Consider the following 20,624-nt stretch of genomic DNA (forward strand, 5'->3'; position numbering starts at 1 on the left):
TGAACAAGTTTATATAAAAAAACTTTGAAACTGTTGGAAAGTTTTAAGACAAGAAATGCCAGCCACGACCTGTTGAAAATGTTTATGTTCTCTTTTTCAGAAATTCTTTCGGATATTTCATTCTGGTTGTGAAACCAAGTATCTCAGAGAGTTGAAGTTAATCATTATACAAGCCACTAACCCAATGGGGAGCAGACAAGGAAGGAAGTGCCACTTTTAGATAGATGTGGGAGGTAAAACCTTAGCGAATTTTTCTAGGGAAACCCCACACAATCAAGTAGGGACTAAAACCCGATCCCGAAGAGATTTGAAGCAGGGTCCAAGAGGTGGAAGGCAAGGAAAGATAACCATTACGCCAACCAGACCCCACCCCCCTCATGAACAGATGAAGTGACAAGCTTGTATCATCCAACTGGACAAAGTGAAAGTGCAATCTAAACCAATGCAATCTTCTTTCAATCACTTACCTTTCACTGTCACCCTGTCAATTAACCTTGTGCACATGATGTCATATCATCTCTCACCTAGAGCTCAAAAAGAAGCCGTTCATTGGCCAAACCTGTGTGGCCTGTGTTTTACCTCTAAGATGGCGGCTGAATGAAGTCATCGCATAAGGTCTATATATTTACCTTGTGGCTCTCCAACTGTTTGCTGATTGGCCCTTTGTGTTCTTGCAGCTGTTTGTTGGCCTGTTGTAGCCAATCATCAAGCTCGGCTTCCCTCTGCTCAAAGCCCTGCCATTCATTCCTCTGTCCAGAGAGTCTCTCCTCCCAGTCACAAGCTAAACTGACCGTAGTCTGAATGATAATCAAGGATCATAGAAAGTTGAAATACAACTAAAAGATGCTCAGTATTCCTAACAACAGTGCAGGGTAAATAACTGTCCAGCCGTCGATTTCACCAAACTCTTTCTAACTTAGGATTAGGACTTAGGACGGGTTCAGTTCCGTATCCAAATACGTAGGACGAATTGAACCCATCCTAAATTAGGAAGGGTTACTCTTCCTAACTCGAGTTAGGATTAATCCCAGCGTTTCGTGAAATCGGCTGCAGATCAAATCATTATAAATCATTCAAGGGAAGAGAATTCTCAATAAGAAAAAAAGATTGGAATTGAAGAGAGATTTCAAACAAATGAAAACTCTTCAAGTAACTTTAAACATTCTTTAAAATGTTGGTGGTATGCAAGACACAATGTTTGATTATGTGATTTCTTGTATTTGTTTGTTGATCGCCATTGGCCCATATCACCTCGACCCAATTTTATAGCTCTGCCTACCGTAAGTAAAGAAACGGCGCTTATGGAAGCAGAGAATATAGCGCTTACCATGGAGCATATTTTACAGGTTAGCAGGGAATTTTTGCTTGTGTGAGTACATACTCCACATTACTGGACTTTCTTTGCTTACACAGCTAGCGCAGAAATTCAGCGCTGTAAGCAAAGACTGGTGATCGCAAGCTCAGAAATCAGCGGTAAGCAGAGCCATGAAATTGGGCCAAAGGAATCACCACATCAAATTTTGTCGTGCCATTTTGGAAGTCAAGTTCCCTGGTTCCCTATTGTAATAGTCAAGTTCCCTGGTTCCCTATTGTAATACACTGATGTCGGAATTAAGGCAACATGCATGTGCCTTTATGCTCACAATGTCTCTACATGCAAACTGACTTCCAAAATGGCAGACCATCGGCAGAACGTAGTATATTGTGATGTCCTAGCAAGGGGTCTATACACAGATCAAAGTGATTTGTCTTACCCTATAGCGTAGCTGGATGTTTGCTGTTGTAGTCTCCAGTGCAGAAGTCTCTGTATACTTCTCATTGTTTAGAGTGATGATGAACCTGACAATGCTAGTATTCTCCTCCAGCTGCTGTGCATAGTGGGGCACTTTGGAAAAATGGGTCTGAAACAAATCCATACATAGAAATATTAGCCAATGAGTCTCAACTACACAGTTAATACTAACTACTAATTTGAAATATGTTTTTAAAATGTTAAATAACCATGGTAGATGAACCTCTGTAAGTATCTGTAAGCTATCTATGTCAACTAAAAAAATGGTGTAATTCAACTAAGGTAATTCCTGTATTTCTACCCCTGATTCAAGATAAAACTGGAGAATGTATTATGCTGTTGTCTCTGTCTGCTTGTTTTATTTTAATGTGTGATCAAGGGTCTCCATTTAGTGGGCCTGTGATTCCCTTTTGCCTATTGTTCTATTTTGATGTTAGTGCAATAAAGGTAATACATAAACTAAACTAAACTTAACTAAACTAAGCTAAATTAAAACTAGAGAAAGTATTTCTCACCTTATGTTTCTTGAGACGGTTCTCCATCTCCACAGGCTCTGCAGCGGCTAGCATCTTCTCCTCTTCATAAGACTTCAGCATCCTCTCCGACGTCTCAATCCATCCCTCCAGCTCCTCCAGCCCATCCTCATATCGTCTCAAGGCTTGTACCATCTCATTCATGGCCTTGGCCCGGGTGGGGATGGAGTCCCTGACTAGGGTCAGACGATCCTTGACCGTCCGGAGAATGTTGACCATGGCAGCAGTCTCATCTTTTGAGCGCGTCTTGACTAATGATTGCGCGAGCTGAGAGAGGTGCTTGAAGTTGAACTCATGGCCTGGTACTTGGCTTCGGAATTCCTGATGATCAAATATTTATTGAGATTATGAAATCATACAGTTTGATTCTTCCTATTAAGCCTTAAGTGCAGAAAACCCAGAGCCAAATTTTGTAGAGCCACTTGAGCACAAAAAGAAGCTAAGCGATTTGTTTACTAGAAGTAGATTACCAACCCAAATATCATATCACACGCGTGTTCTGCTTAGTTCTTGTTTAGCAGAAAATGTTAATGCAAAATTTCTGCTGAAGCAGCTTCGAAAAACAACTTGGTAACGAGCAACAGAGAGCTTTTGACAGTATAAAACATTGTGAGAAACCACCCCATCTGAATTAATGTAGTTTTTGAGAAAGACGTACTTTCTCACTAAAATATTTGAAAATATATGATTTATGATATAATATATGATATATTTGATTTATGCAATATGTGTGGGGTGGTTTTTTCCTTCTTTTTTTTTTGCAATTTAGCTCAAATTTTTCACAGATTTGTTTTTTTATGCATATAGTGGAATACACAAAGTGAGAACACACAAAGTGAGAACACAGGGGTGAATTTCACAAAGGTAGTCCTAACTTAGGACTAGTCGTAGGCAATGCTAAGAGATAGGACTGGTCCTAAGTTAGGACCAGCAACTCATCCTAACTTAGGACTGGTCTTATCTCTTCGCATTGCCTAGGACTAGTCCTAAGTTAGGACTACCTTTGTGAAATCCACCCCTGGTTTATGACAATTACCAAATGTGTCCAGGACACAAGTCTCAGGGCCGGGACTCGAACCCACACTCTGCTGCGCTTGACTGCTCGAACACGACACCCCACATCTTTATTTCTATTCTCCACCTTCAATTTTGTCAGAAGCCCAACAAATATAGTGATAGTTCTTCTTGATTGTTCTTAGGTGTACCCATTGATTAATACGTGAATACTCCTTGCAGAAAATCCATGAGCTATTCAACATAAGAGACCACTGTCACATTTCCTCTTGTTTTTCCCATGTACTCACATCCAGATGTTGAACGTGATCCCTCATGGCATCATAGCTACACCCTACAGGTTGTAACACACAAGCCTCTGCCTTGTCCAGCCATGCATTAAGGGAAGCTACTCTGGATGTAAACTCATTGTGGTGCTTCTCAGTCTCGTTGGATTTCATGTAGACCTGCAAGAGAATCAAAGGTTTCCAGATTGTAGACTTGAAACTTGTACAAAGTTTTCTGTCAAAATTGTTGTTGATGGTACAAAACACTGATTTTCCTACATTTAAGCTCAGTTTCTTAATATATACAAACAAACATTTCTCATATGTCAATTTTGCTGTACAGATATTACAAATGATTTTAAACTGGATTTAAAAACTGTTAAGTTTGATTTGTGTACATTTTTAAGTTTGTGTTTTTGTACTGTTGTGCTTAATAAATTCAGATATAAAACCAAATCTTTGAAACAAAAACATTATGACAGAATATTTATTTAACAAATCATGACACAAAACAAAACAATCTGAAAATAAAAGAGGGAAATATTAACTACTTGTTTCATAAAAGAAAACTTTGTTTATTTTATTTTTAGTTCCACGCTGCCAAATTTCATACAGCTGCTTAAGCAGAAAATATTGCTTAGAAGCAAAATTAAGCAGGAAACCAGTTTCATTTTGTACATGTAAACTGTTGTTGTAAAATGCTATTTTAACTGGTAACCTTATTCTGGTTAGTATAATTTTGCTGTGCTTAGCTACTTTCATGCTTAAGTAGCTCTACGATTCTGAGCCCAGATTGTTATGGCAACACCCATTGTGACTGACCTTAGCATGTTCAAATGTTTCTTTCCATCTTCTATTAATGAGGAGCAGTTGCTGCTGGATGCTGTGAGAGACGCTCTCCTGACACGTCTCAATCAGGAAGTTACCGCCTTCATTCATCGCAGTGTGTCGGTCCAGCCACTGAGATAAACCACTGAAGTAATCCTGTCAACATAAAAACAAACATCTCAAGATTAAGAAGGAAATTTGTGAGTACAACCAGGGCTGCTAGGTTAGCGCGGTGGTATCTGTCCTCGCCTACCACCTCTAGGACCCCGGTTCAAATCCCTTCGAGGGCACTATGTGGATTGTGTTTTCAGTTCCTACTTTATTGTGTGAGGTACCTCTTCCTGGAATAATTCTCTGGGGTTATACCTCCCAAATCTAAAACTGAACATCCTTCTTTGTTTTCTCTCTATTTGGTTCTTGGCTAGGTTCCTGGCAGAGAAGGTCTGCGGTCCTCCTCTGATAAATCTCTTCTCTGTGAGAACAGGCCTTCTCGATCTGCCGGCTCCAAGTCTTTTTCTCTAGCTGGGCCCAAGGAATGAAACAAATTACCTAAACTCATCAGGGAATCATCGTCTACTGCCATTTAAAAAAAAAAAAACTCAAAACCTACTTTTTCAGTCAGCCTCGTCATTAATCATACGTTGTTTTGTTTATCTATCTTTCTTTGCTTTGTTCTTGTTTTGTTTAATGTTCAGCGCTTTTATCTGTGTTAAAGGCGCTATATAAATACCTATATTATATTATTATACATAGGGATTTATTTCACTTTTCTGTCAGATTTGTCCAAGATACCCTCAAACTTTGATTATATTTTTGAAACTTATTTCAGAGAACGCAGCAACAAGTGGCTTGTCCAAATGTATCTAGTGTGGCCACACCCAACTGCAGTGTATGACCTTGGCCTACTCAGCCACAAAGGTCAGGTGCAGTGTATGACCTTGGCCTACTCAGCCATAAAGGTCAGGTGCAGTGTATGACCTTGGCCTACTCAGCCATAAAGGTCAGGTGCAGTGTATGACCTTGGCCTACTCAGCCATAAAGGTCAGGTGCAGTGTATGACCTTGGCCTACTCAGCCATAAAGGTCAGGTGCAGTGTATGACCTTGGCCTACTCAGCCATAAAGGTCAGGTGCAGTGTATGACCTTGGCCTACTCAGTCATAAAGGTCATGGAATTGTGTCATTTCCTGAGTGGAAATTGCTTCACGATACAAAGTCTTACTTGGGGGGTGTTTGACAAGAAAGATAGAAGCTTTTTTTTTCAGGAAAATTCAAGGAACTTCGCTTGTGCTTTGTGAAATCTTGTTTGGAAGTTGGCGAGGGAGGGACAGCTGAAAATAAGACCAAATAACCTTAATAAGAAAGCACTTTACCATCTTAGCAGCCTGGTCTCCTCTGTGTAACACCTTCTCTGCTTCTTCAAGCCATGGTTGGAACAGCCTGACATTTTGAGTGTAGCATTTCCAGTGTTCTATCACGCTCTCTAGCATAGTGCTGATGCTTGTTACCTCAACGGTAAGATTGCGACGCTTCTGTTTCATGTCATGAAGGAAGCGTCGCATAGTATCTCGCTCTTTCTCTGAGTAAATAAAAGGTAAACAGTAACACTTCAACGCATAAATTGGACATTATGAAAGTGAGACTAAATGAGAAAATATAACTTTTTAGCAAGAGAGGGCACTATTTTGGGAACTACTTCCCGCAAGTGACGCACGTGCAATGTCTTTACATGCATCTAAATCACTGTGGCACAAATTTATGCACTAGCCTATATTGTTGAACCCCAGATCAGCCGACCAGGGCCCAACTTCTAAGTGCTGCTTAACGGTAAGCAAATTTGCGTGCTTACTGTAGCAGAAAAATTTGCTTAAGCCTTAGCGTATTTCACAGGTTTGCAGAAAAATTGGGCGGCCATATTGCGTGTTTATGGATTTGCATTGTGTACGGTAAGCACCGGAAGGTTAGCATGCCTTTTCGTGTGCTTACGGTTTGCAGCCCTATGAAACAGAAATTGCACAGTAAGCACAAAATCAGCCGTTAAGCAGCGCTATGAAATGTGACCCAGAATTCAGAGTCAGCAAGGGGTGTTTATAATGTAAACAATTTCATTCATAAAGTTTGTCAAAATTATTAGGAGTGATGACACATACCATTGGTTATGCTCTTATGATACGCCTCAGTAGTTAACTCCACCTGCTTCAACGTCTCTTCATACTGCTCAAAGAACTGATCATCGATTATAAAAATCTGTAACAGAGAGTCCATATAAAGATTTGTTAGATGATATATTTGCATGGGGGATAAGGAATACATTTTGTTGTTACCCTTACAACGATGTGTATTAAGCTTTCCCAGGTTCTGTGAAGAAAAACATTCACAGGCAAATCTTGGATGATATAAAAGGTGAAATAAAGATTAATATTGTTTTGGGTTTTGTTTTTGTTTGCTTTATCAAACCCAAGAACTTCTCCATCTCTGATTTAAGGGTTAAATCAAAACAAGTAGACCTTTAACACCATATTTATTATTTTCTTGGGGTTGCTTTCGGGTATGGCTAAGTTTCCAAGACATTCGCAGAACTAGAACACATGCAAGTATCAACAACTATCTGAAAATTCTTTTAAAAAAATAATCAGGCCTGATAATATGACATGCAGAATAAGAAAATTTGTTGCACGGGTATCAGCAATGTTTTTTTTTAGAAGTAAGCAATTGATTCAGTATTGGAAAATAACTACTTTATTCAACTACTAGCAGACAAATAGCTAGCGATATCAAGGAAAAAAGCTTTCACCAATCGTGCCCGCAAACTCAAATTATCAGTCATAAATCCACTCAACCAATCTGACGCAACTTTCTACTCATTTATAAAAAATATAACAAATTAAAAAACATTTCTAATCTTGAACAGCTTCCTCTTTTCTTTCCTCACCTTGTAATTAGCGAGCAGCAACTCCACACTCTCCTGGTTGCCGTATTTCACCGTCCACGACTGGAGCTTCTTCTCGGCCATGACGATAAACGCCAACAGTCTGTACTTGATCTCCAGGTACTCTAGTTTAGTCCCTCGGTTCTGAGACGCAACTAAGACCCTGTCGAATCTCTCCTTCATACTCTGCAGGATTTCTGGCGGGATGCCCTTTGCAAGCTCTGTGTGGCTTAGTTCAAGGAAGGACTTATGCACCTGGGTGGCCTTCCGGAAATGCTCCTGTTATGAGAAGGACAATTGAAATGGGTTTTTTTTTTTTCAGACAGCTGCAAAATAATATTTGTATATTTCATAGCAAACATTTGAGACCTATCATTTGATTTGAGGTGTTGGTAGACTTTAAAGATACTTGGAAGAATAATATTTAACTATATCACTTTATTTGAATCCGTTTAAACCCAATCGTAAATTATTTTCAAAAACTTACATCCATTCATACATTTTCTGAATAGATTTATTGAAATGGCTCTTGCTTTTTTCTTCCATTTTATAATAGTACATTTGTATCTACTAAACTTCTTCATCTGACACAAAAATCTACCAAGAAAACTTGAGCAATTCCTTTCTTTATATTCATATCAAATTACATAGAAAAGTATTCCAAAAAATTGAAAGTGACATTTCATTAATATTCATATAACTTCATCAACATTCACATATCCCTACTCAATATTCATACATCCCTACTTAATATTCATATAATACCTTGTGAGTGAGTAATTTCCTCTTCATAGTGCTATGTGTCTCCTCCTGTGACTGTAACGGTCTCAAATCATCACCCAACAGGGCTTCAGCTTTGTTAAGCCACTCCCCGCATTGGCCGAGCCCACCAGCAAGCCCCACCTCCACAGACTTCCTCCACTCCGCCTCCTTGGAGACCAGTTTACTCCATCTTAATTCGGTGACCTCATATTGTTCCTCCGACAGCGTAAGTAGCACCTTCTTCTTTTTCTTCTCCATGATCACTGTCATCAGTTTCTGGCGCTTTTTGTGTTCAGACTGGAACTCTGTGAATTGCTGAATTAAAGAAAAACAAAATGAATTATTTCACACATGTGGTTGTAATTATTAGGTCAATTTCTGAATTATAAAATGTTCCCTTTACTTTCATTCTTTTTGTCCAGACTGCCAGCAATTACGAAGACATTTACCCGCCCAAAACAACTTACCTTAACTCATTGTTCCATCCTGATCACCTTTAAACACTTCACAAAACACCTCATGAATATTCATAACAATTAATACCTCAACACCAAGGGACCGCAAACAAACACCCACAGCCATAAAAGATATTGCTACGCTGTCAAAGACAATCTTGTCTGCTCACATGATAAGACAAGAACGATTAAATACTTAGTATGAAACAAACGCAATCCCAAATAGAAAGAAATGTGTTTACCAATCAAATCTGCTTAGCACATTCTACAGCTGGAAGCATAGATCGCTATGGATGTAAGTATAGGTAGACTTTGATAACAAAACATTGTAAGCTAAGCGTAACATTTTCCTCAGCATTTTGGATAATGTGTTCTCCAGACATAAACAGCCGGAGGCAGCTAAAGAATGCATGGCCTAAAAGGAGGACAGCAGCTGACTCAAGATATCATAGGAGGATGACATTTATAAGACAGTGCTGTCATGTCTAATGGGTCAAAATCTTAAAGGAAGTATCCGGATACTCCTTGTGGTTTATCATTAGTTTTTTCGTTCGGTTTTTATGTAATTTTCATGAATACTAAGAGTTTTTCGTAATGATTTCTTTCCCGTTGGTCTTGATTTACAAACAAATAAATTAACAAAAATAACAAGGGAAAATAACTGAGTAAATTTTAAATGATTTGGAGTCGAACAAAGAAAAAAACAAAAATCGAATACATGAACAGTAGACTTTGATGTGCACATTTTAACTGTAACTGCAACTGTTGACAATCATAAATATCAATAATTCATTATTGACTTGTCTCTAAGCAAGACATAAATCTCGATGCTTAGGATAACAACTAACAGCTGGGGCTCAATTTATACTGATTAGGCTGAATGGAGAATAAAGCCAGATTTAGAACATCGTTAAAAACAAGTCCCATGTTACTTTAATCATTTGTTGTGGGACATAAACCTATGACCTTTTGCTTATAAATCCAACATCCGAAAAATTGATAGTAACTTTCAGATTCAAATCTTGAGGAAATATTTGATTTTTCAACTGAAAAAAGTCAGCCAAAATAACCTAAAGTTTCAAAGTTTCTCAAGAATTACCAGGTATTGGTCCTCTTTGTGTCTTTCTTTCTGCCTAGATGCAGTGATTATAGCTTCTCCCTTCACCAGCCAATCATCAATGTCAAAGTTTCAAAGTTTCTTAAGACTTACCAGGTATTGTTCCTCTTTGTTTCTTTCTTTCTGCCTAGATGCAGTGATTATAGCTTCTCCCTTCACCAGCCAATCATCAATGTCATGACAAATCTTCTTCTCCTGCTCTTGGTCTTTATCAACCTAATTTAAAAGAAGGTCAAAGGTCAAACAATGTTAACAAATTGTCATTCGTATGTTATGAAGTCAAACAATTTTAAGCTTAAAGCTGGTCCATACTTCCTGCAAATGCGGATGCAATACAAATTTTTACGGCAAAAATTTGCAAAAATTAATTCGGAAGAGTAGAGATGTGCTAAACTCCTGCACAACTTTTGCAGCAAAAAACAGTCCTGTGACGTCAACATTCATGTCGCATTCGCATTCGCATTTGCAGGAAGTAAGAACTGGGCTTAGCTCTGGCTTAATCTCCGTCAGTAATTTTGAAAACAAACCCTTCACATACAAGACTTCAAACAGGCGGACTATCCTTAAGTCGGACCCCAAGCCTAAGCATTAGTTTCCAAAATGTTCATTAGCAGTTAAAATTAAGTTTTTGGAAACTGAGATAATACATTGTACAGGCCTGTCAATATCATCCTTAAGAGATAAAGGACCTTTTCATTTTGCAAAGGGCACTCGTCTATTGAAAAATCTTAAGGTCTAGGGGAAACTTTTGAAGCAGTACCAAGGCCAAGACCAGGGTCAACAGATGCCATGGCCTTTCATCGCCTCTGTGTAATTCAAGACCCGAATACAACAATTCTGATGATATCTCACTCCTAGGAATGTAAATAAAGCATTGAAAATGCTGCATTGTGAGCATTCCACTACTACAATATAATAAAAAATATGATACATTTATATGGTGCATAATGCAAATGCCTTTATGCGCAACACCAAACATTAATGAAGAGGAAAAAAAATAAAACAAATGAGTCTTCAAAAATCCCTTGAAAATATGAAGAGAGTTAGCTTTGCAAATATGAAGAGGTATGTCGTTACATGACGAAGGGGCAATGAAGTGGAAGACTCTTTGACCATAGAAAGTACTTTGAGTCACTAGGGATTGTCCAGCAAAGTGAAGAGGACGAACAGGAATGTATTTATAATATGCTCAAGTTTTCAAATTTGGCATCATATGGCTTAATACAACCATCTTCCAATATCCATTGGGGACTTGACTCTCATTAATAAGAGCATACCAAATCACTCAGACACAATGTGCATTTTTCTGTCAAACGTATCTCCGTGATTTGATGTGACATGCAGGGCAAGTTCACAGATGGCTAGGTGCCTATAGCTAATTGCTCACTTATTGTATCATGGATGTGGTATGGTACAATACAAACACGTCTGCAGACCTACCTTTGACCCTGTTTCTTGGTAAACTTTAAAGAATTGGGAGACGTAAGTCATGATAGATTTCTCATCCGGCTTCTCCACATCCACATCTGAAACGAACAAGAATTGTCTTAAAATAGTAAGTTTTTAAAACCAACACTTGATTAAAAATTACATGGAAACAATGTTAAAATCATCGGCTCAGTTCTAAAAGGACGTTCATTGCACTTTCACATTTATAATGATCATAAGAGATTTTAATGAAAACTGTGCACATATTTGTTTGGGAAACTACAAAAGTCCACAAATAATGATTTTTCTTCAAAAATTAATATACTTATTTTTGTAAAAACAATTACTTGCGATTTTATGAAATAAATGAAAACTGCACACTTATCTTTTTACAGTTAGTACAATCATCAACATAAGAAGAAAATTATGCTGAAATATCTGTTGTTTTGGAGTGTTTTTTTGTTCATTATTGGGGTTGTGTTAAACATCTTGGCATGGAATAACATAAACTTACTAAAAAATATCATTAAGTTGACACTGGACTTCCAAGGAACCATCTTAGTGTTTTCCCATCCAAATTTAACCCTTCAGCGGTTCAAATCCATGTGCAGTAACAATTTCTAATACGCCTAATCAATTTTCCTAGTAGAAAATTAGGCCATTATATACTATGATACAGTGTACTTTTGTACAAACTTTAAAGAAATGAATCTATATCATGAAATAAATGAGATGTTTTAAGAATCAAACCTTGTGGATCCAGGAGTCTTGGGATACCCAGTTCCTTCTCAGCCACATTGAAGGCATTGTCCAGATTCTCTGAATTGGTTCGTTTAGGAAGCATTGTGAGATCGATCAGATCGTTCTGTATGTTATAAATCAACATATTGAATGCTTGACCGTCCCGCCAGCTGGGGCCAAAGTCTTTCACTTGCAGATCGATGCCTGAGCTATAAATCAACCAAGAAAAAGAAAACAGAGTTACAATGTGTGTTATGCAGTTGGTTGAAATGATTTCAAATTTGTCTTTAAAAAACAAAAATATATTCAGAAATGATTGAGTTGACTTGAGTTAAACTGCTGGCTCAATAAGAAGGAAAATAAACAATAATACTAGATCATTTCAAGGGGCAGCATGACAATGACATTGGGGCATGCAGGCAACTGCTTCCATGTCCCCCGTGGCCTGAAGATGTTTCAATGGTGCAACCTCAAATCTCCCTTAGATTGTACTTCTAAAATAAACCTTACTTAAGGCATTCTTGATCGAGTCTAAAAAACTTTTCAAAACTCAATTGAAAAATTTCCTGCTTATTTAGTAGTGTCATCACTGATAAATGGCCAATATTACCTAACAAATTTGGTCAAGTATTGAGAAGAAAAAAAATTGTGGGACTGTTGTTAGATGGGGGTATTAGTTTTAGTTGTCAATATCACTTTTTGAAAAGAAAATGCATTTCTTGAGAGCTCTTATGACAAGTCTGGAATTTCATCTTTGAGAGAGCAGGGCTATTTTTTTGCAAAGGGCTCTTCCATTGTAAATTCTTAAATGAAGTCTATTGAAACTTTTGAAGGTACCAAGGGCATGGCCTCCAGAACTGTATGAAATGAAAAAAGGTAAAAATAAACAGGAAAAAGAAACAGACAAAAAGGACCCCCGATTTACCCAGAGGCTTTGGCAGCTTTCTGTGCCCATCCCAACAGAGCTTTCTTAGCCGTCAACTTCCCCTTCAACTTTGAGACAGCCGTGGCAACTTTCTTAGCTGGTGGAGGTTCCAGATGACTACTTGCTTTAGGAGGTTGCGGCTTACTGGGGGAGAAGGCAGATGGAGCTGGCGATACATCACTACCGACACTCTCCATACTCCCTGTACTGCTGGACATACCAGACTCGCATAGTCTCTCCAACGCTCCGGCATTCTGCTCAATCTGCAGAATAGAGGGGATACAGAATACATATTGTATAATGATTGCAAAAAGAAACGATTGACCGTTGAAGTTGTTCATAAATTGTGCTTGATGTAGTCTACAGTGTGTTGCGTCCTATGAATGCATTAATAAGAGCTGCCTACTTGAGGAGAGACTCACTATATCAGAGTTGTCTTCAACTTTTACCATTCTGAAAGTTAAGGACTGTCCAAAGTTTTAAATATTTTCACAGTCATACACAGAGTCGGAGGCAAAATACTTTTAAAAGGTATGTAAAATGTTTTATTTTAAATTGTGTGCAGCGCAAACTATGAGTACTACTTCTGGTGAGGGAAAAAGTCCTAAAAAGTAGTACTCTCTGTAGGACCCGTGGAAAATGCTAAAAACTTTGGAGGGTGCCTAAAGCAAGTGCAAATTCTTATAAACTTGTATTGTGTGTGAACTTAAAACTGGCAGTACAAAGCTTAATCATGTGCAATATATAAGGTAAGTTAAAACGTATTTTTAAATGCACTAAAAAACGTTAATTAAAAAAGACATTTGGCTGTGGTGGCACCATTGGCAGTTGCAGCCAATCACTTAAGTATTTCATTTCTTGTTCTGAAAGAAATGACACTGCATCCAGTAGACAAGTACATTTAAATTAGTATTGGTAGAGCACCCTTATTAAGGTAAATGACGATGTGTACAAATACAGAAGAATCCAATAGGAAAGGTACAAGACGAAACGTGCAGAACATATTTTTTGTTTACCTTTTTAAACAAGATATTTTTATTTTATTTTTCAGTTCACTGCCCCACCCCTCTTCCCTTTTTAGTGACTAAAATTATGGAGGTGGAAATAGCTAACAGGTATGAAGAACATGTTTATTGACAGAAATAGATTTTTCAAAGTGTTTCCAACAAATCCATCCTATGGCCCTTAGGTTTTTATTTTATAAATGTACGTTTTAAATTTCCAGTAATTTGGGGTTGAGCATGACTTGGCTTAAAAAGCCGGCGCTCTACCAACTGAGCCATCTAGCCCAAATGTTGGCAGTCTCCCTATTTTGTCATTATCTTTGTTTAAAGCCATTGGACACTTTCGGTAAACAGTATTGTCTAAAAGCCCACACTTCGTGTATCACAACTTATATATAAAATAACAAACCTGTAAAACTTTAGGCTCAATCGGTGATCGGAGCCGGGAGAAAATAACGGGAAAACCCACTCTTGTTTCCGCACGTTTCGCCATGTCATGACATGTGTTTAAAATAAATGTGTAATTCTCGCTATCGAGAATTTATATTGTTTTAATGTTTCCTCAAAAAGTAAAGCATTTCATGGAACAATATTTCAAGAGAAGTCTTTCACCATTACCTTCTGTAAACCCTGTAAATTATTTGTAAATCTGTGAACTTTTTCTTTTCTTTCTGTACCAAAAGTGTATAATGGCATTAAGCGTGCCTGTCAGAGGCAATTCAACCTGTAACTGCATAAACAGCCAGGGACCACACCCAAGTATACAATTAACCTGGGATGCAGCAGGAGAGGGATCACCTTTTATTTTTGAGGACACCAACATTAAGAAGGTCTGACGAGTCTACTGCTTCCTAGCGTGTCAGATTCTCCAATTAATTACAGAAATCTAGGTCAGCGCACTTTAGCACCACTGCTGTTTAAAAATGACTCACTATATATAAGATCTTTCATGAAGTACTCGCTGCAGTTTCTATGAGGCAAATTAGTCCCCGTCATCGGTCTACCCACCTACACATTGTTATTGATTGCATGCACATGTTTGCATAAATAAATACACACATTAGCCTCCATGACTCCTTCCTCTATGCCTACATGTAGGACTGGCCTGAAAGTTGTTTGTCAAACATTTTTTTTTTTAAGGGGAAAATATGTACTTCTTAACTAAAAGAAACAAGAGTATTATTTAATCTGCTCTATTTCATTGCGATTCTGTGGATTTTTTACCATTTGAATTGAAAAAATGAAAACTGACTAGAGCAGAATTTTAACCTACGATCTCTGGATTAACGCTTGGGGCTTCACAAACTGAGCTAAACTAGCCCTAATAATGGTGGTATCGTTATTTGTTCACATTCCCTTGGTTAAGGTGATCCCTCTGCTACTGCTTGGTAAACTCAGATGTGATCCCTGGCAAAATGGCAGTCACAGGTTATATGGCCTCTGACTGGCACCCTGACTGGCACCCACGCACAAAGATATGACAAAATATTGACTTCTTTTTTTTTAAATAGCAGTCAGCTTTCTTTGCAGTTTATTACTTGATATTTGTGTATGTATTTTTTTCTTCACAAACACAGGTTAACATCTGCAGTCCCATTCTAAAAAATAAATTCCATGATAATTTATCTTTAAAAAATGATGGATTTAGGAGCACAACTATTAAATCAAATATTAATGTGTTTTTGAAAGGGCAAGTCCCAACATTTATTTTACAAGTGTTTGGTATGTGCAAGGACTAGTGTATCAATGCTTACTGGGAACAGTTTAGAACATTTGACAAGCTTTGAAAGCTGTCAAAAGGTTTCTTAGATCAAGATTACAGTTATTCATAAAGCAGTGTATTCAATGTGACATTAAAAACATTTATTTTTCATGGAGACATCCATAAAATACTAGTATGTCTTAGGGTGTTCTGCTTCCAAGGAGCCCCAGGGACAAACTCAACCTCTCACCCTCAACCCAGTCCCCACCCCAGACAAACAAAAATAACTTGGCACAGTGGTGTAAATACTGTCATTACTGAGCTCATATTTCACGCCATGGGATAATAAAGTTGAGGGATCATCAATGTGATTCATGGAATGTCCCTTTTTTTTTTTAGAGTACAACAGTTGGACAGCAGTGCAAACATTTGTTATTTACTTTCAGTTCCAACGCCCACAACTTCTATACCCAGAGTATATGCCTTCAGGCACCATTTAATCTGATTCTGAGACTGAATTTAGCCCACTTGAAAAAAAAGAAATTTGTTAGCTTAAAACGACTTGACCTATTTATAAAAAAAAAATTATTATTGTTTGTTGAATGTTTTTACCTGAAGTTAGAACCATGTTAAACATTGAACAGAGCAAATTACCAGAGGCAGCCCATTGGTTCACCTTTTGTAAAACGCATCCCAACAAATGTTCTCATAATAACTTCAAGATGTAGCCATCATTCAAATCTTTAACCTTGATTTCATGAATGTTCATGAATGTTCATGAATCAATAGATAAACTGAAAGTCCAGCTCACTATTAATTTTGTAAAAAGGATTTCAAAAGATGTTGGGCCTCATCTTGAAAACAATATGAACCCAGACAAAGGGATAATGTATGTACGAACAGCAGCGTCAAACATGCATGTGTCACAACATGCATGTGTCACGTGAGGTCAAGCGAACATTTATTGCAGTACAGCCAGCTGCTTGTGTTTAGCTTCTTTGGCAAGATGCCCAGAACACAGTTCACCTTACAGTAGATTGCAAATGCTGCCATGTTTGATTGAGTGCACAGACCTTTTTAGTCTGAAATTATGTATAATGTGAAATAAGGATGAACAATCTAATTTCCAAGCAATAATAAAAGAGAGGCAACCTCCAATAGTAAAATGAATGTGAATGCAGCTATACCGAACTGAATCTGAAATGAAAGTGTGTTGTTTTTTTTGTGTTTTTTCAGAAGTGCATGTACCCTAAACAAGAAAATCTCAATGAGTAAATTTATAATTTTCTGGGGAAAAAAAGGTTCTATGATTTTTAACCAGTGGTGAACAAAGGGGGCTAGGCCTCAATTTGATTTTCTAGTAAAACATGGGACGGTTCCATTTTCATGCCTTGAACTTCAATTTCTCTCTGGTAAGGGACACTATGAGCAAATTGTAAATATGTACTAAAACTTTGCAAAGGGCACCACAGCAAAACCACAGGGCACCACAGCCAATTGCTGGCCGTGATTGCCGTTGGTTATTTCAAGGCCTTTATTTTTCAAAGGACAGTCAGATCGCCATCTTCTCCAGCAGCCTTCAGAAAAGGGATCAGAAAAATACCTCTCACTCTTATTCTGCCTTCTTATGCGACTATCCTTCTAGACATGCAACAAATCTTGGCTGAGATTACGGTCTTCCACAAGCAACCCCCACTCTGTTCTGTTTCTAACACGTATCTGGGTCAAGATATAAACAACTTCAATTGAATATATCCTTGGTAGCGTTCCCAACCTAGGAGTGTAATCCACAGTATCCTTTGCCTGCATGGTCTTACATCAGGCATTGAATTTTTGTCTTGAAGGGGCACAGCAATTTTCCTCTGGTAAGGGGCACTTCTATGAGAACAATTTTAATTTGTATTGGTACTTTGCAAAGGGCACCACGGCACAAGCACAGGGGCACCGAGACAACTATTTGGGTGCCATGGGTTATTTCGAACCCAGCATGTATTCTCACAAAACATGAACATGTATTTACAAATTGTTTGAGCAATATAGCATTTTGTTCAGTTGGGATCAGCAGTATAATTACAGATTCCTCGTCTCATGTTTGAGAATTTGATGAGGTAGAACAAATGCCATGACAAACTGCTTATCTTTATATGAAAATGAAGCTGACAAACAAAAGAGATTTCTCATTGAATTTTTTGTTATAAAGTTAATTAGGAAATAATTGTTTATCCAATGGTGTTTTTAGTTGGTATAGATTTTGGTATCATGCAATGCAATGTTGACCATGCTAATCTCACAGGCCAATTATACACATTGTGCACGCTCCAATAACCAGATGATACATGCAAGCGTGTAAGGGATCCATGTTTAGCCTACATCTGCTGTCAAATCTACTGGTATTGCCTTAGCTTGCTATATTTAGCAAGTGCAGTGCTGGTGGTGTCACAGTGTGTATAACCATAACATGGAATCCCAGTTTGGTGCGGTGCAGCATAAAGCAGTTGGCGTAGAGAGAAAAATATGTGACCATGGAGGTAGAAATAGACCTCCATGATGCGAGGAGCCAAGCCTGCAGTATCTAAAAGCAAATGATGCTGTGAGGCATAATACAAATCTACTGGTCTACATGTAGCTTGCTATTAAATCAAGTGAAGACTGCTCATGGTGTTCTAGTAATAGTGTGTATATCATGGAATCCTAGATAGGAACAGTTGGCATCTAGAGAGAAGTGAATATGTGACCATGGAGGTAGAAATAGACCTCCATGGATGTGACTCAGGAGCCTAGACTGCAATATATTTAAGCAAATGATGTTGTGAGCAAGGAACTAGAAATCGTATTCATAATAAGATTTTGATTTTTGATCATGATTGACATGATTGACAAAGAGTGATCTGAGAATTATGAGGGTACTCGTAACTCATGACTGCTTGCTTTTTCAACAAAAATGAGCTGATCATTACACAGCAAGATGTCTAATAAAGTTCTAATGAAACTTTTTAAACATGAATGAACAATGTGTTTTACCGTTTTATGCTTGACTGTTTCTAAGCTACCAAATATAACAGTCTCACATAAACTGCTTTTGACATTATTTTACTGCATAATTAACAGGACTGTGTGTTTATATATAGGCCCTATTCAGGAACATATAATGTTATACTGGTATCATTAAATCACTTCCTGGTGGTCACGAATTGGCAAAATCTTAAGTCAACAAAATGTGTCTTTCAGAATACAGGTTGTTAAATAAAAAGTCTCTCTTATCTCTCTCTCTCGCTCTCTCTATTTTTTCTTTTGATAGGGGATTGTGCCTAATTCTGGATTTCAGTCAGAGACTATCGTGAGAAAGAAATTTTGCTATAGGACCATTCCAGATATGCAATTAGAAAAAATACAGGTAGAATAAACAAGCAATGGTAGTAGTTTTGAGGATTTTTTTTTTTTTTTTTCAATTGTTTGAAATTGTACTTATATTTTGTCAAAGGGCACGTCTGTGCTACAGCCAAATATCTTTCTCATGCCACATTGTGACTGTATGCCATAGTGCCTTCCTGCATCATCCGATACACATTTCCCCAAATATTTCCCCTACATTGTGTATCTGCCCCACTAAACCTCAGTCACATGCAAGCACTTTTTTCAGGATTTGAAGTGTCTTTTTCATTAATCTTTTACTTTGTACATTATGCCTGTACCAACGTAAACAGTCAATTCATATAATTAATACAACATTTGTACACTACTTGACCATTATGAACACCAGTCTGAAATACAAAACTTCTTTACAAATTTAACATAGATGCAGTAAGCCCATTGTATCCAAAAAAATCCAGCTCTTTATCAACTGAATGATTCAAAAGTGCATAGTTTTTGTTTGTTTTCAATTCCAAAATCTACCTATTGACCACTTAGCACAACGCGGAACGCACCTCAGTACAATGCATGTCTAGTCTACCATTTCCATCATTTTGGGAGCCAATTCCTTTGTTTATATTATCTCAACTACCAAAGTGGCGGATAGGATAGGCGTGTGTACCTGTCCTGGATGTTGTGCAAGGGGCCAATATGCAAATACATATTTGAATTCATGGTGTATTTGTAACAAGTAGTGTACAAGGATACCTTGCAATTCCACCTCACACCAAATAAAGCTTACAAATCAAGAGAACCCAAGAAGAACAACAGTGCACCCCACAATGAGCTACATGTAACATGCCACCCATACCAAGGAGGAAAGAAATCTCCCTCAAAGATCGTAGACACAAGTCCAAGACAGAACTAAAACCAGACAAGTAGTGTACAAGGATACCCTGCAATTCCACCTCACACCATACATGGATGCTACACAAATCAAGAGAACCCAAGAAGAACAACAGTGCACCCCACAATGAGCTACATGTAACATGCCACCCCATACCAAGGAGGAAAGAAATCTCCCTCAAAGATCGTAGACACACGTCCAAGACAGAACTAAAACCGTACATGCAGCGCATAAAACAAGAAAACAACACTCCAACCAGAAAACACAAGAAGCAATACATAGCAATTTTAAAAAATAAGTCAAACTTGAATTCACACAAATTTCAAACAATACAGATTGCCTCAGACCATGCCCTTTCTTGTTTTCGTTTTTTGGTTCAACCGCGCATAGCAACACAAACTGTTGTTTCAAACATATCCAAGCAAAGTTAAGTTAGTTCACTCACCAGCATTGCATGTCTGATCTGCAAAAATTTCACACAGGAGAAATTGTCCATGTTATTAGTTTACAAACATTATTGGTTTGGACTGGAACTAGTTTCTTTCAGCCATAACAAATGACCGAACCACCTGAACTCAAATAAAGCTTACATTCTGGTCTGGATGGTTTTAGCAGATTCTAAAGGGAGGAAGGAGTTTAATAAAGCGTTCTGTGCAAATAAATGTTTGAGTATACATTTGAGTTCCCATTAGATAGACACAAGAAGGTTTTCAGTTTTGAACTGTCTACTCTCTTTTCTAAGTGCTTTCCTGAGTCCTGCAGCAGGTGGGGTTTGAACCCACCATCAAATCTCACCCAAGTAGGCCTTTGGGTTTTCATTTTCTTCCACAAGACTCAGGCAAGCAAAAAGTATACAGTGCTTGTGACACATC

General features: G+C 37.9%; 1 protein-coding gene across 8 annotated transcripts in view; it reads right to left on the reverse strand.

Annotated features, from left to right (window-relative positions):
* Positions 1-20,624, reverse strand: part of LOC117288372 (nesprin-1-like) — a 210,338-nt gene that overhangs the window by 162,858 nt on the left and 26,856 nt on the right. For 7 of the 8 annotated variants that reach the window (XM_033769267.1, XM_033769236.1, XM_033769251.1 and 4 more), the window contains 14 exons: positions 20,198-20,215; positions 12,789-13,051; positions 11,873-12,072; positions 11,135-11,220; positions 9,788-9,910; positions 8,126-8,437; positions 7,364-7,639; positions 6,582-6,678; positions 5,805-6,010; positions 4,428-4,589; positions 3,630-3,785; positions 2,308-2,646; positions 1,755-1,901; positions 630-797 (listed from right to left, as the gene is read on the reverse strand). In XM_033769267.1, the coding sequence (XP_033625158.1) occupies positions 630-797; positions 1,755-1,901; positions 2,308-2,646; positions 3,630-3,785; positions 4,428-4,589; positions 5,805-6,010; positions 6,582-6,678; positions 7,364-7,639; positions 8,126-8,437; positions 9,788-9,910; positions 11,135-11,220; positions 11,873-12,072; positions 12,789-13,051; positions 20,198-20,215 (2,553 nt within the window). The remainder of the gene's footprint in view (positions 1-629; positions 798-1,754; positions 1,902-2,307; positions 2,647-3,629; positions 3,786-4,427; positions 4,590-5,804; positions 6,011-6,581; positions 6,679-7,363; positions 7,640-8,125; positions 8,438-9,787; positions 9,911-11,134; positions 11,221-11,872; positions 12,073-12,788; positions 13,052-20,197; positions 20,216-20,624) is intronic. The other variant, XM_033769230.1, reaches the window with a different exon arrangement.

This window comes from Asterias rubens, chromosome 1, assembly GCF_902459465.1.
Source record: "Asterias rubens chromosome 1, eAstRub1.3, whole genome shotgun sequence".
Taxonomy (NCBI): Eukaryota; Metazoa; Echinodermata; class Asteroidea; order Forcipulatida; family Asteriidae; genus Asterias; species Asterias rubens.